This window comes from Hydra vulgaris, chromosome 10 (genome assembly GCF_038396675.1).
Source record: "Hydra vulgaris chromosome 10, alternate assembly HydraT2T_AEP".
Classification (NCBI taxonomy): domain Eukaryota; kingdom Metazoa; phylum Cnidaria; class Hydrozoa; order Anthoathecata; family Hydridae; genus Hydra; species Hydra vulgaris.
This window is the reverse complement of record NC_088929.1, coordinates 42,470,643-42,487,223: the sequence shown is the minus strand read 5'-3', so window position 1 is coordinate 42,487,223 and position 16,581 is coordinate 42,470,643. Positions and strand designations below refer to the sequence as shown.

The 16,581-nt window shown below is 27.8% G+C and overlaps 1 protein-coding gene across 1 annotated transcript; it reads left to right on the top strand.

The window, feature by feature from the left end:
• Window positions 1-4,631: 4,631 nt before the first annotated feature.
• On the top strand, window positions 4,632-15,267 carry LOC100210387 (phytanoyl-CoA dioxygenase, peroxisomal). Its single transcript, XM_065808658.1, is given in 10 exon segments — window positions 4,632-4,767; window positions 5,439-5,532; window positions 7,326-7,481; window positions 10,576-10,789; window positions 10,791-10,805; window positions 10,986-11,000; window positions 11,002-11,044; window positions 11,047-11,336; window positions 11,525-11,656; window positions 15,181-15,267. Coding segments are annotated over 10 exon segments (1,152 nt in total). The 3' UTR covers window positions 15,238-15,267.
• The last annotated feature ends 1,314 nt before the right edge of the window (window positions 15,268-16,581 follow it).

The window sequence follows — 16,581 nt, the reverse complement described above, 5'->3', positions numbered from 1 at the left end:
GAATATTATTATATATATATTATATATATATATATATTATATATATAAAATATATTATATATATATATATAATATGTGTATAATATATATATATATATATATATATATATATATATATATATATATATATATATATATATATATATATATATATATATATATATATATATATATATATATATATATATAAATACAGTGCATTAGTCTGGACGTTACGTGTAATTTTTTCTTGGAAATGAAGTGGACATTACAAAAACTAATTAAATAGTTTAAGGTTGATGTCTTGAGTAAGAAAAACTTTACGTGCCTTTCTGAAAGTGCTTAAAGGGTCAAATTTGGGCCCTTATTTGGTACTGATGACGTCACGCAACTATGTATATTTTTTTATCAAAATAAAAGATACAGATTTACGTTAAATGTTAGATAACCTCTAAAGAAAACCTTATAATAAACAACAATATCTTGAGAAAAACTTACGAGCAATTCTAAAAGTGCTTACAGGGTCAAGTTTGGGCCCTTATTTAGTACTGATGACGTCACGCTAGTGAATTTTTTTATCAAGCTAAAAAATAGTCAAACGTTAGACAACCTCTTGAGAAAAGCTTACAACAAATAACAACATCTCGAGAAAAACTTACATTTAAATACATTTTCAATTTTTTTGCATGCGTGTGTGTTGGTGTGCGTATATATATATATATATATATATATATATATATATATATATATATATATATATATATATATATATATATATATATATATATATATATATATATATATATATATATATATATATATATATATATATATATATATACAGAGACATATACAGTATATGTATATATACATATACAAGTTCCCCAGGCAGCACGTTTATGGGGTATCATTAGTGGACAAAAAATACTAGAAGTGTTTTTTTATTCTTATTATTTTTATTTTAGTGATGTTAAGGTAGAGGCATTCAGTAAATTTTTAATGATTTACCCCGGGCATCATGAAGTCTTTATGAGCCCCTATATACATACATACATATATATATATATATATATATATATATATATATATATATATATATATATATATTATATATATATATATATATATATATATATCATAAATAGATATCAGTTTCAATGATATATATATATCATAAATAGATATCAGTGTTTTATATTTTGACTTTTTGCTTGCACAGGAAATTAACTGCAAAACATCTTCTGAAGCAGGTGGAATGATAATCCATTCAACCTCAAGTTGATCAGTTCCTTTAGATGTACTATAACCTTTTATTCCTTCTTGGCATTTCTGAATACGATTTATAGTTTGTTCAATGCATTGGTCAGATGGAACTTTGCTTAACGAACCACTCGTTCTTCTTACGGAGAAATTTCCATCCCTGTCAAAAAGATAATAAACTATAAAGATTTAATTTGAAGCTATTTTTAAAACTAAATCTTGTTGAAATTCAAATAAAATATTTTGGAGTACAAGCTTACATAAACTGTTGATAAATACTTGGATGAGTTTTAGGAGTCTGCATCATTTCAGTCCAATAGTTAAAAAGCGAGAATAATTCGGGCAACCATATGCAAAAAACTACGGTAGCATTTGGTGTGTTGCCTCCAAATGAAGAGTTCAGTAACTAACCTTCGTTTAACGGAGCAAAGCAAAATAAACATTTAGTATTTCAATAAAGAAAAGCCAACAAGCAAAAGTTGGTCCGGAAATATCAATATCATTTAACATATTTGAGTAATCATCTAAAGTTTTGAGGAAATCATCATCAAACAAGGATTTCTAATTGTCATAATTCGTCGAGAAATAATCAAAGTGTAATTTTAATATCATCATTAAATTGAGTGAACTATATAAACTGAATGCGGTAGTGGTGTAGTAGTAGAGCACTCGCATCATAATCGAGAAGTTCCAAGTTCGATCCCCAACACGTCCCTGGTAGTACCGCGCTCAACTTGTTTCTCCGCGCAGCGGCCATGTTTATCGAGGTTCGTGATTCGAAGTTATAGAGTTGAGAGAGGGTTATAACCACAAAAAGTAGCCTCCCCGACTGTAGTGGTCTTCTCGGCCTTGAGGAGGTGAATAATAAAAAAAAAATTCACAGACATAAAGCATATTAAGGCAAACTTATTTACCTCGATTAAACATTTAACGAACTCTGGTGAGGAAGAGATGCGATTCAAACGGCAAAGTAACCACCCACCGGCTATATCAGCTTCATTTATCCAGTCTTGTAATCCGGAATCATTAAATCTTTTGCCAATAACAGCTAGAAAAATATGAGATGTGTGAAATGCACCCATTCGGAGGACAATAAATCTTTTAAGATCAATATGATTAGGGTTCATCAGTATTTCCATCGCTTTTGCATATATAGCTTGATCCATTGTAACGTCAGTTTCTGAGAGACCAAGATTCTCGACTTTAGCTTTTGACTGGAGCAGAACTTCAAGCACCGTGCTCAAGTTCGTAGGCGATGAGTTCATAGCAGGAAGGTAGCTAATAGTGTGGATATCTTCTGGTATCCTTTTAGGTGTAATTACGTAGTTAAACAGGGGTCTTGTATAGTTGTACGTAACAAAACCAATGATAATATAACTTTAAGGAAATTATGGTTTGCTATTCTGTGCCCTATATACTAGCCATGAGTCAAGAGATGTCAGTTTTACTTACAACGTTTTCTTTCAACATGTTTACTGAACTTCCCGTTGCGCATTTTGCAAGCGTTTCACATCCGTTCCTATCTTTATTAGTTTTTTTGCGATAGCAAATGCAATATTCTTATCCGCAATAATTTTTCCTGAAACAAGGAAACTATTTTAAGTTTGAAGTAGTTCAAAAAACAATAAAAAACGTGAAAACTGAGGGTAATTTTCTTTGTTTTGCATTTCCCACCCAAGGGTTTTTTAATTTACCTGATCTATCTCTTTTCCGAGCTGAGATTCTGCGCTCAGATAAGGATGCATCATCCACGCCTACGCTCTCTTTTTCTGCTCTATTTTTCCGATATTGTAGAATGTTTAATTTTTTTATATTCAAATACTTATCGTAACATCTTTAATGAAACAAGAGAGTTGTCGGGCAGGTACTAGGTAGAATGGTTATGATCTTAAAGTTCGAATTATCATTTCGAATTTGACTAAAGTAAAAAAAATATTATTATCAAATCCATGCTATTTGTTGTTTTTTCTGTACCATTGTTTTAGGCATATATAAAGAAATAAATTGAGTTGGACATTTAGGTTGTGACTTACCAAGCATTCTTCACTTTCGCAAGTGCATTTTCAGTAAAACCACGCAGTTTGTTATTATTATGACCAACTTCTCCTTGATGAGGTATGCAAGCATTTTTAATTTCTTTTTTAGGAACTAGATTAATATGCTGCGTTTTTTTGCGACTCGTCATTATTTACTTTAATAATATTAATAAAATAAAATAAATAAAACACATTTTTTTAGTAAACAGTTTTTGAAAAGTAAACATTTTTAGCGCAAACAAAGAACGGGGACAAATTTTATTTTTTAGATTTATTAAGTTAAATTATTTTGTAATTTTAATACAAGGTTAAGTAGCAATTGTAAACAAATTTGTTTTTAAATAATGTTTATGAAATTTTAATTACATAAATTTTAGTAATTATATTTAAAACATCTAATTTTACAAATTAATAACCCTCTGTCAATAATTTGTAAAAACTAAATTAATGCTTTTCGGTATTTGATTTATATAAACATGGCGGATATTTTATACTTGAAATCTTTTCAAAATGTTGCATCTATTTTTGTCTCTAACTAAAGTGATAAGCAGTTTCCAAGCGGCACGTAAAAATTTTTAAACTTCTTAAGTAATATGGAACAAGTTTATACAAAAATTAGAATGTCCACTCAAAATGTTTAGTTTTCCTTTTTCTTTTACATGTAGCGACCAGACTACATTCATTAAGTTTATGCATAAAAACAAACCTATATATCTCAGCCAAATATAAAGATAAATAAAATAAAAAGATGTGCAATTGTAATATGTCATCATTTATTAATCAATTAAAATAATTATAATAGGTGTTCAATATGAGTTTCAATATTTGTTCTTTAATCATGTTCACTTTGTTCTTTAATCATCATTCTTTTTTGAATAAAAAACATTATGGCAAGTAACAAGTAATTGAATTGATTACACTTGTTATTGCTTGATTTGAATTATCAATATTGATTATTTTTTGTTGAAATACTTTTTATTTAACTCATCCCGATTTAAAAAAACATGGTGTCATATCTGGAGATTGAGCAGCCCAATAAATTGGACCTTGTTGGTCAATCCATCTTTCTGGGAACTCATTTAACTAAGCTCTAACTTAAGTAGTGTAGTGAGCAGGAGCTTTGTCTTGTTTGAAATAGATTCATCTGACAATGCACTTTTTAACCAATACTAAATGAAAAAATTCTTTAAGCATCTAAAGGTAATTTAATCTAAAGATAGTTGGTTCATCAAAAAAAGATGGTCTTAAAGACATAGCGCACCAAATGTTAACTTTCAGAATGTGCTAATCAAATTTTTCAAAGTACTTGGTTTTTCGTGACTCCAAATTCAACAGTTCTGCTTATGAACTGAAAATATGAAAAGTTTTCCAAAGTATTTTCTTCCAAGAGCGGCAGAAGGTCTTTGGCGGTTTGGGCTATATGATCAATGTCTTCCTTATTTAATTTCTGGTGTATTTAGTTTTTTTTATGACTTAAGAAACATTTGTGAATGTAAAATATTATGAATAATCCCTCTAGATAAGTTTACTTTTCCAGAAAACTCAGTTACTGTATATATATATATATATATATATATATATATATATATATATATATATATATATATATATATATATATATATATATATATATATATATATATATATATATATATATATATATATTCATTTTTACAAATCAATGATTTTTGATAAGTTCAAAAATTTGCGGACAAAGCCTTTTTTTTTTTGAATAGTACAAATTTTTCAACAATACTTGATCAAAAATTTATGTAAAAGCAAAATCAAATTAGTATTTTGTAGGATATCCTTTACAATCAAAAATAACTTGGGATCTATGAGGCATAGAGTCAACTAAATGAATGCAAATGATGGGAATTAAGTCCATATTTCCTTGATTTTATAAAATAAATCAGCATAATTTGTAGATTTTATTCCTTTCATTTGGTCAACATGTTCCCATAGATGTTGAATGGGATTTAAGTCAGGTGATTGGGATGGCCACTTCAAAAGATTATCTTTACTCTTTTTGAAAAACTCTAAAACCAATTTGGCTGTATGTTTGGGATCGTTATCTTGTTGATATATTCATCCTCTAGGCATTTAAGGCATAAGGTAACATAATAGTCTTACATATATCTTTGTACATTTCTTTATTCATAGTCTCAATAATTCTATGGAGAGGACCAACTTCATTGCAGCTAAAACATCCCCAAATCATTACATTACCTCGTCCATGTTTTACAGTAGGCAGTTGGTAATTAGGATCGTATCTTGTACCTACTGGACACCGAACATACCTGATTCCATCTGACCTGAAAAGCATAAACTTGCTTTCGTCACTAAAAAGAATTTTTGACCATTGTTGACTACTCCACTTTAGATGATCTAGTGAAAATTCCTTTTGGGTGTTACGGTTTTTCAAGGAAACTAGTGGTTTTTATTTGGGCGTCTTCCAAATAAATTAGCGTGACATAAACGACGTTTTATAGTAGAAATACTACAATTCATTCCATAGAAATGTCTTATTTGTATGCTTATATCGACAGCTATCAAACAAGGATTTTCTTTGCTTAGTATTACAAGCTTTTTATCCTAATAACGCGTTGTTTTGTGTGGCCTTCCTGATTGATTTTTATTCTTTGTAGATCTAGTAAGCTCAAATCTCTTCAAAATTTATCCAACAGCAGACTTATTAACTCTGTAAAGCTGTGCTCTTTTACAAAACAAATTTCCATTTTGAACTAATCTCAAGATCAATTTTTTCACTGGAGATGAAACTCTTAGATCCCATGATCTCGATCACTTATAAATAAAGTTTGTAAATTATTTCCACAAAGTATTTGTTTATAAAATCAACAAATTAGCAATTTTGTGGTGAAAATGTTAAAAACTTTAGTTTGTTACCAAACTTTTAAACTTATCAAAAATTGTTATTTTCTAAACCAATTTTAAAATGTTAATTAAATAATCATTATTTGTTCAAAACGTAATTGTTAACCTAAAAATCTTTAACTTGGTATATAATATGTTGGTTTAAGTGGTTTATGCGCTGAAATATTAAAATTTAATTTTTTTATGCCTGTCCACAAACTTTTGGGCGCTACTGTATATATATATATATATATATATATATATATATATATATATATATATATATATATATATATATATATATATATATATATATATATATATATATATATATATATATATATATATATATATATATATATATATATATATATATATGCACACACATAAATATAAACACACACATATAATCACATACAATCCTCGGAGTTAGGGTTTGTATTCGGTAATACCAACCCGAAAATGTTTGAGGTCTACAAAAAATTGCCAACCTTGTTTCTATGTTTTATGGTAATCAATATCAATTTTTTTGCCAAACTGATGCCGACCTTTTAAAGTTTAAGTTCCCCTGCATATATATATAAATACACACACTTATATATATATATATATATATATATATATATATATATATATATATATATATATATATATATATATATATATATATATACATATATGTTACAAGTATTTAAAAGTTACTGTATTTACTACCTAAAGTTTGATGTATACACCAAGGTGAAGCACTCATTTAGAAAATTATATTTATATGTATTAAAAATTTCACAAGTATGTAATTGTTATTACTTTTTAGTAATGAAATAAATAAAACACATGAATGAAAAAATTCAACTCTTTCTTAAATATTTCTTAACCACATAAATATATTAAATATATTTTATTACAAAAGGCTCAGTAATTCATGGCTTATAAGTTTACCTTGAAAAATAGTAGTAGTGGTGTAGTGGTGTATTAGTAGTGGTGCGGTAGTGGTGTAGTGGTAAAGCGCTCGCTTCATAAGTGAGAGGTTCCGAGTTCGATCCCCACCACGTCCCTGGTAGTACCGTGCTCAACTTGTTTCTCCGCGCAGCGGCCTTGTTCGACGAGGCTCGTGTTTCGGAGTTATAGAGTTGAGAGAGGGTTATAACCACTATTAAGTAGCCTCCTCATCTGTAGTGGCCTTCATGGCCTTGAGGAGGTGAATAACAAAAAAAATAAAAATAAAAAAAAAAATAATTTACTTACAAAAGAACAAAGAGACTTCTATGAAAAAAATGGCTTCTTGGTTGTAAAGAATTTAGTCTCATGTGAGGAGTTAAAGCGATATGAAGATATTTATTAATTTTCGATAATAAAAATAGGATTTACTAAGTGTTAATAATAATACTATTTTTGATAATAATGAGCAAAATGTATTATCATGATCTAAATCATAAAAATAGTCTAAAATAGTCAATTAATGTCTGCAAGTACATCTGATATAAAAAGAACTGATTAAAGTTTTTTTTAAATGAGTAGCTTTATTAACTACAGTGGCCTGGGCCTTAAGGAGAGATAAATATATTTTAGAAAAAAATTTGCAAGAGCATCCTGGAATAGTTACTTTTTATTCCTTTAAACAGTCCAATCTGTTTTAAAAAATAAAGACGACATGACTCAAAGAGTTCTTTTTCTCCTGTCTTTAAGAGACAGACTGAAGTTAACTACTCTCAAGGACAGGGGAAAAGATAAAGTGATCTTATATAACATTATAATCTTCTCAACAATTTAAACTTAATTGACTGCTACACACAGCCTTGAAGCATAGCACCCTAGAATTTAACATGGAATTAGATTACATTTAATCTGAAGTCTATTAAATAATGTTTTACCTTAATCGCATAGGTATTAGACTGTCAATACTTATGCAATTAAAGTAGGAAATTAGTTATTTTGTAGAGACTTTATTCCACATTAATCTCTGATGAAAAAAGTTTAATAGCGGAGCAATAAAATTTTATTTGTATTAAACATTTCTTGCTTCGTGGTTTTACAGAATTTTGAAACTTTATGAATATGTCAGAAAATGTAGAATTTATGAAGTTTTGTCATGCAGTTGCTTTTAGTTATTTGTATTGTTTATCTGTTGATTATAAGTATTATAATTATAAATAGTTTAACAGTTTTATTGTTAAAGTAAATGTTACTGTAAAAGTAAAGTTGTGTGACATTTGTTTACACTAAAAAGCACATTTTATTTTCTTGGAAATGGCATAGCTGCAAAAGTAGAACATTAACATGTATTAACATAAAATATCAATACTTTTTTACAAATTGAAAAAAAAACTCTGCCACAAATGCAAATAAAAATTTGGTCCCAGCAATCTGAAAATACAAAAAGTTCAAATTTTTTGCATTTATGGTATAAACAAATTGGTAGGACTGACCATTCCCATCATCTTTACTAAAAAAAAAAACATAATCTAAAATCATATAGATCAAGCTACAAAAATAATTCTCATGGTATTTTTAAAGTATTTGTAAGTATATATCCTCATTATAAGTGCAAAAATTTGAATTTTTTGTGACTGGACCAAATTTTCATCAATTTTTTTTTGAATTTTAGTCATATTCCTACTATATATATGCATATATAAGTTTTATAGTTTATATATTTCTTTAGATACCTATTAAAACATTATTAGTCATGGTTAGAAATTATGTGTGAGAAACACAGAGAGGTGCAACAAATAATAAAGTTATATTGCGATTTTCATAGCATTAGATGCTATGAAGATGGCTTGCTGTCAAAAAAAAAAGCTGCATCAGATTTCAGCATCAGCAAAAAACATTTTTATGTTATAAAGACAGAAAAAATAATTAGAGGCTTGTCTTTGGAGAGTGGAAAATCTCCTGTTTTTAGTAAAAATTTTAAATTAAACATTTTTACACAAGTTCTGATTATGGAAAGAGCATTATTTGGCTTAACATGCGGTTGATGTGCATCTTATAACACAAATAGACATTCATAATTCTTTCAACAAAGAATCAAAAGTAGCAGGAGTGGATTGGCTAGGAAGGTTTGTGTCTTGCTTAGCACAACTTTCTATTAGAACGCCAAAAACTACTAGTTTAAGCAGGGATTAGCTTCAACATACCAAAGTTAATTCAGTTTTTTTCAGTATACAATTCATTTTTTGAGAAAAGTTTTTAGCATGACAGCTATGGAATGTGGATGAAATAGGAATTACAAATGTTTTTTAATTGGTGAAATTAATTTCAACAAAAGGTAAAGAACAAGTTTTTAAAATAACAAGAGGAGAATAGGTGATACTTTGATCATTATGTGTACAATGAGTGCAAGTAGTGCTTATATCCTGCTAATATTTATTTTTCCCTGTAAGTAAATGACAGAAAGGTCAGCAGTTGGTGCACTTTCAGACTTATTTGTTAGAGTTATCTCTAGTGGGTGGACTGGTTCATCTTTATTTATTGAATGTTTAACACATTTTGTTACCATGACTCATGCATTTAAAATTAGTGAGCAATTAACTTGGTGGTCATCACAGTCACAAAATACTTGGGGCCATTAAATTTTTCTGCAACAATGGAATCTTTTTAATAACTCTTCCACCTCATTGCACCCATAAGATGCAACCTTTAGATTAGACATTTTTACCTCATAATTAATCTATAATTTTTACCTTTATTTGTACCTTTAAGATCCACTCATAAGATGCAGATTGTACATTTTTTTAAACATTAAAAGTTACTTATTATACAGCAGCAGTTCTAAATCCACATCTTGGTACCATTATTTACGTGGTCCAGATATATATATAATAGTTTAATAGCCTAATAGATATAAAATGGTGCATATATTTAAACAGAGCTCTATACTAAAAAATTTAATCTTTGTAAAAAAATTATTAAAAATTGTCTCTAACATATAGAAAATGGAATCTGAAATAGCCTGCTGTCAGGAGCTTCAGTGCATACACTGACTATCTTATAGTCTGCTGCTGCAAAGGAGTGCCGCTACATGGACTGAAGGTTTGGCATGGAGCAGCAATCTTTTCTTTCATTATTCTTTCATTTTCTTCTTTGGTACTTTGAATGTGTAAAGTAGTTTTGCATTTAAAGCATCTATTGAAGTACTATGTTTAAACTTGTAATCAAGTAATTTAAATAGGTTGCATTCTCAATAACTCCAGTCATATTTTACTACAATTTGGTATAAAAAAACTAAAAATGTTATGTAAACATATAAACCCATATAACTCTGCTAAATGGGGTAATGTAGGTTTATATCTATTATATAATCTATTGCCCATGATTCAAACTAATGCTACTCAATTTTTCATTATATATTATTTTGTTTGAAGTCATAAGTACCTTTAAAAAAGCTTAGCTTACCCCACCCTACCCTATTTTTTATTTATTTAACTAGATTTTCAGATATTTGTGACAAGCCTGTTTCATGTGCTAAAATGACTGTAATGCGGGATGTAAATCAAACTCTTTTGAAAAATTCAAATCATTTAGTTTATAAAATTCAAGATTTTAAAGCTGATTATGTTCTTTCAAATTATTTTAAAAATCCAAGTTTACTGAAATATGCAGAATGTTTTGTTGGAAAGCGCATTATGGCTATCCATACCCATGTTGATCAATAAAGTAAAATTTTCAACATATATATTTTTTTGTTTTATTTATTGTTGTTTTCAAGTTTTATTAATACAAATGTTAGTTTAATTTTTTTTTTATTGTTTTTTTTCACTATATTATGCATAAACATTAAAAAAAAAAATCAACCAAGACAAAATTGATTCTTTGAAAAAGTAACAAATAATTTAGCCTCCTGATTGTGGTAAAAAAAAAATTCCGACATCCAATTCATCAAGACCTTTTTTACTTTCATTACGACCTGCAGATTGCATAGCCTATGCATGGACTGCTATGGAAAATATCAGTCGTCATAATGGTGACCTTATTGTTAAACCTGGTACCCATTCTCAAGAGCTTTTGCCACATCAATATCCACAGTGGGAAGGAAAATTGAGCAAGAGATTTCTTGGAATAATTGGATTCAATAATATAAAAAAGAATAAATTCGAATATTTAGAAATGGAAACAGGTGATACTGTCTTTTTTCATCCCTTACTATTCCATGGTTCTGGGTGAAATAAAACTTAACACTTTCGTAACGTTAGTTTTAAATTTTTTTTTTTTTTTTTTTATCAAATTCTAAAAATCTCCAACAAAAATTTCTGAAAATAAAATGTGCAAAAAAATAAAATAAAAATAAAATGTGCAAACATAGAGTTCAAGATTTTTTCAGGATGATGTTAATTGTTAGAGAAAAATATAAAAAATGAAAAATGTCTCTTATTCAGGCCATATCTTGTCATTATGCTTCTGCAGACTGCAATTGTATTGATGTTTCTGGTACAATTCAAAAAGTTATTAAAACTGAAGTTGAGGATACGTTTAAGAAACAATTTCCAAATTTAACTGCTAGTTTTGAGGTTGTGAGTATTTTTTTGTAAGTAGTTAACTGCTGGTTTTGAGGTTACTAGGTGTTTTTTTCTTAGTAATGTCTTTTTGATTTTTTTTTCACTAAACAAACTCTGTAATATCTTTTTTACTAAGTGAAATAATATGTAAGTGACCTCTGTAATATGTAAGTGACCTCTGCAATGTGTAAGTGACCTCTGTAATATGTACGTGACTTCTGTAATGTGTAAGTGACCTCTGTAATATGTAAGTGACCTCTGTAGTATGTAAATGACCTCTGAGAGGTCACTTGCTTATAGAAATATGAGAGAAGCTGTTATTACAATTTGTTTGGAAAAAAAAATGAATGTTCAAAATCTCTATCAAAAGTAAATCTGTAGAAAATAAAATCAAAGAGAATATTTGGCCTAAGTACAATTAAGAGTTAATTGTCTGTCCGGATGTAATTTTTTTAAATTTTAGATGAAATATCTTTTTCTTGGAGAAGGGATCAAGCACTTATACTTCAGGATGTCATAACAGCTGTTGTTCTAGTAAAGTTGTTTTGAATCTAATTAATTTGTCAGCATGCTTTGATGCTGCATCATGTGATCAAGTTGCTTAAGGCATAATCAAAAAACAAGATGGCATTAAGAGAGACCAGTCTTTTTAAAATATCTTCAGGTATATAAGATTTTATTGTAATTATCAAATTGTTAAAAAAGAGTTTATATGTTCATAGAACTTAAATGCACACCTTTTATTGGTTATTATATACTGTAGCGTCCAAAAGTTTGGGGACAGGGTAAAAAAATTTGAAATTTATCAATATTTCAGCACTTACTTTACTGAAGCCAATATATTGTATACCAATTGAAATGTTTTTATGTTTACTATATTGTTTTGAACGAATGTCGATTATTTAATCAATGTATTTCAATTGTTGAGTTCAAAAATTTGGGGATAAAGCGTTTATATTTAAAAATGTAGAAATTTTCCAACAATTTTTGGTCAAAATTTATTAATGCAAAATCACGTTACTATTTTAAAAGACTATCTTTACAATCAAGAACAGCTTTGCATCTACAAGGCATAAAGTCAACTCAATTAATGCAAACATCAATGGGAGTAAAGTACATAACTCCTTTGATTTATCTGAATAAATTAGCATGGTTTGTAGCTTAATAACTGATATTTGACGGTCACTATTTTCCCATAAATGGCATCTAATCTCAAAAAACTCAGTTAATTGGAACTTTAAAACACGAACTTTACTTTTTTTTGAAGAACTTCTGAACTGATTTACATGTGTTCTTGGGAATGTTATCCTGATGGTATATCCATCCTTGAATCATTTTATCCTTCGCATAAGGTAAAACAGTTCTCTTAAATATGTTTTTGTAAATTTTTTGATCAATAGTTCCAGTATATCTGGAACTATTAATCTGGAGTGGATCAATACCATCCAGACTAAAACATCCCAAAGCATTACATTACCTCCTTCATGTTTTAAGGCAAGCAGATGAGATTTAGGATTTTATTTTTTACCTAATAAACATCAAACAAAATTGATTCCATCTGATCAGAACTGCATAAACTTGTTTTCATTACTAAAAAGAATATTTGACCAATTTTGACTCCATTTTACTCCACCTGGATGCAGCGATGCTAATTTTTCTTGGGCGTTTCAGTTTTTCAAGGAAAACAATAGTTTTAGGATGGACGTCTTTCAAACACATTTGCATGATGTAAATAACATTTTGTAATAGAAATACTATAACTTATATGATATAAATGTTTAATTTGTTCATTTAAATCAATAGCTATCAACTAGTTGTGTATTGCGAGCTTTTTATCCTGACTGTATGTTATTTGTGTGGTCTTGCTGATTGCTTTCAAATCTTTGTAGATCCAGAAGTTCATATCTATTCGAAATTTGTCTATCAGCAAACTTACTGGCTCCATAAATGTGCTTTCTTATGAAACAAATTTCCATTTAAACTGATCTTGCTATCAATATTTTCAATGAAATTATTATGCATTTAGACCAATAAAAAGGATATACTGATAGTGGAGTTAAGAAGTCTTTTATTCTTGTTATTATTGATGTTTCTGAACCAAATAGAAATTAGCAGATAGTTTTGAGGGAATGAAATCTAGATGGTGTTATGTATCACTTTGCATTTGACTTAAAATGTGCTAAAGCATCTTTGGTTTGTCTTCTCATTCCGGTAAAATGTTTACTTGTGGTGTGAAAGTGAATGTTCCCTAGAAAGTGGTACTCAAAGAACTCCAAGTTTCTTTTGATCATTGGTACAAGTTTTTGTTGAAAATTAAGCAAAACAACTGCAAATGAAGGAATTTAAAAATGTGATTAGTCCTTGACTCATTTAGATAAAAATCCTGAAAAATAAATTAATCACTTAGTTCCAACACTAGAATTACATCTTATAAGGATTGTGATACTACTTGGTAGACTAATTTTAGATCATTGATCTCTATTTACAAATTGGCTTAAAAAACATTACTTCTTAATTTGAGGTTATCATGGGATTGATATGGTGAAAATGCCAAAAAACTTCTGTGAAAAACATTTTAGAGAGAGATGTTCTAGCATCTCAAACTAATTTAATAACCTATAGTTTGTTGCCTCACAAATGTTTCGAAGGTTAAAGACTTAAAAATATCGTTTTCTTACCTACAGTAGTGTGCAAAGTTATATTAAAATACAGAACGAAAAGTTACATGGAAAGTACATATAGTTATCGATCATATTCTCATATTTTTGAATTTAATTATTGTTCTCTGGAATCGTATGCTGAATAGACTATAGAGGTTGTTCACAGTGTCTTTAAACGAAGTTGATTTAATATAAGCAAAGGATTGGGCATAAAGATTATACTAAATGATTGAAACCTGCTATTGCCATATTTTGCTTAGATAAATTATAAATAATATAATATAAAGTAATTGTAAATATTTTTATTTTCTTGAATTTATTATTATTCAGGGAATACAGGGGGTATTAAGAGAATCATTTTAAGTTAAGAATTTTAATAAGTATTACTTTAAGGACTATAATGAAAGATTTAGTGTTCTTTATTTTTTTTAAAGAGGGTACTACTTCGAAAGGTAACTTTATAACCTTTAGGAATTAAATGGGGTAAAAAATTTTTAGGGTACTTCTCATCTACTTTATATTTGCCTTATACAATAGCTACTTTTAAAAAAAACTTTTGATTGAAAGTTTTTTTATAAAAGACTTTTAAACAAATAAAATAGGCGATTGTGTTTATAGATATAATAAATCATAATGGCGCGTATTCTGTGATCTGAAACTAATATTTCCTTACATGCGTATGTATAAAATATTATTTAGTGTAAGTACCTTTTTGGTATATACTTAACACCTAATAATTATTGAAATTACAATAATATATATATATATATATATATATATATATATATATATATATATATATATATATATATATATATATATATATAAAGATATTGGCATAATGTTAACATTTGCTTGTAATATCTTTTTTTTTAGGATATTTGGCGCTTTAAACAAGTATTCGTACAAGGTGATGAAAAATCAAAATTATAAAATTTTTCTGTAAATATTTATACTTTAATGGTTGATGTTTTTTTTATTATTTTTTATACTTAAAAAAATTTGTTTGCATATTTAAAAGACATCGCTGAAATTATATTGATATTACCTACTTTCTTGATTTAATGGAAATGACTATCGCTAAAATTATATTGATATTACCTACTTTCTTGATTTAATGGAAATGACTATCGCTGAAATTATATTGATATTACCTACTTTCTTGATTTAATGGAAATGACTATCGCTGAAATTATATTGATATTACCTACTTTCTTGATTTAATGGAAATATTTATGAAAGCTATTATTTTTATTATTATATTGGAATTGTACATAATATTTTAACAGTCTTATTTTATTTTTAATTAATTCTCCTATAATTTTATTATTTATTATAAATTTATATTTAATAATAAATAATAAAATTATAGTTTATAAAAAGTTGTTATTATATTATAAAATTATATTTTATAATTAATAATAAAATTATATTTTATAATTTTTTTTTTCTTTTCTTTTAGTAATGAATGATTTGTAAAACACATTTATGAAGAAAACAGTCAGTGGTTATTATTTTTATTTGACCCACTTAAGTTTGAGTCTCAAAATTAACATTTTTGACAATTTTATGGGCTAAAAATGCAAAAGTAATCAAAAATGCATTTTAAAATAGGCTGTAAGCATCATTTAGGCTCTATTAATTAGGATGCAGAATTAAATTTAGAATTATATTTAACTATATTTTATTTAAACTATATTTATGAAGTTATTACCAAAAATGAAATTTTTTATTCTTTAAACTTTATTTATAAAATAAAAAGTAGGTAAAAAATTATACCTTTAAGTTAGAAAATTGTATGACAAATCATTATCGTATGCGACCGCAAATCTCGTAATGAGACAATTTCATAATAAATGTTCTGTTGGTATTAACATGGTCGTGTTTTGTTGACGCCTAAAACTTTGAAAATAAATTATAAACACAAAAAATGAGCCCAAAAGTGAAAATGTGTTGTAAAATATACCAGTTGTTGACCTGTTGGCACCACGCCCAAAAACATTTTCAAATTGATAAACAAGCTTCTACTTACTGTCTACACTGTGATTAAACGTTATCAAATGATTTGTCGTGTTAAGAGGACAGTCGGCAGTGGTTTAAAGAAGTCAGTTCTAACTCCTCAATTGATCAAGTCTGTCAAGGCTCGAGTTTCCATTTAAACCAATAAGAAAAATGGCTAAAGAGCTCTCAGTAAGTGAGAACACCATCAGAATAGTGGTCAGATAGGATCTTAATGCAAAGTCAAGAGCCAGGATTGCGAAACACCTGGTTTCTCCA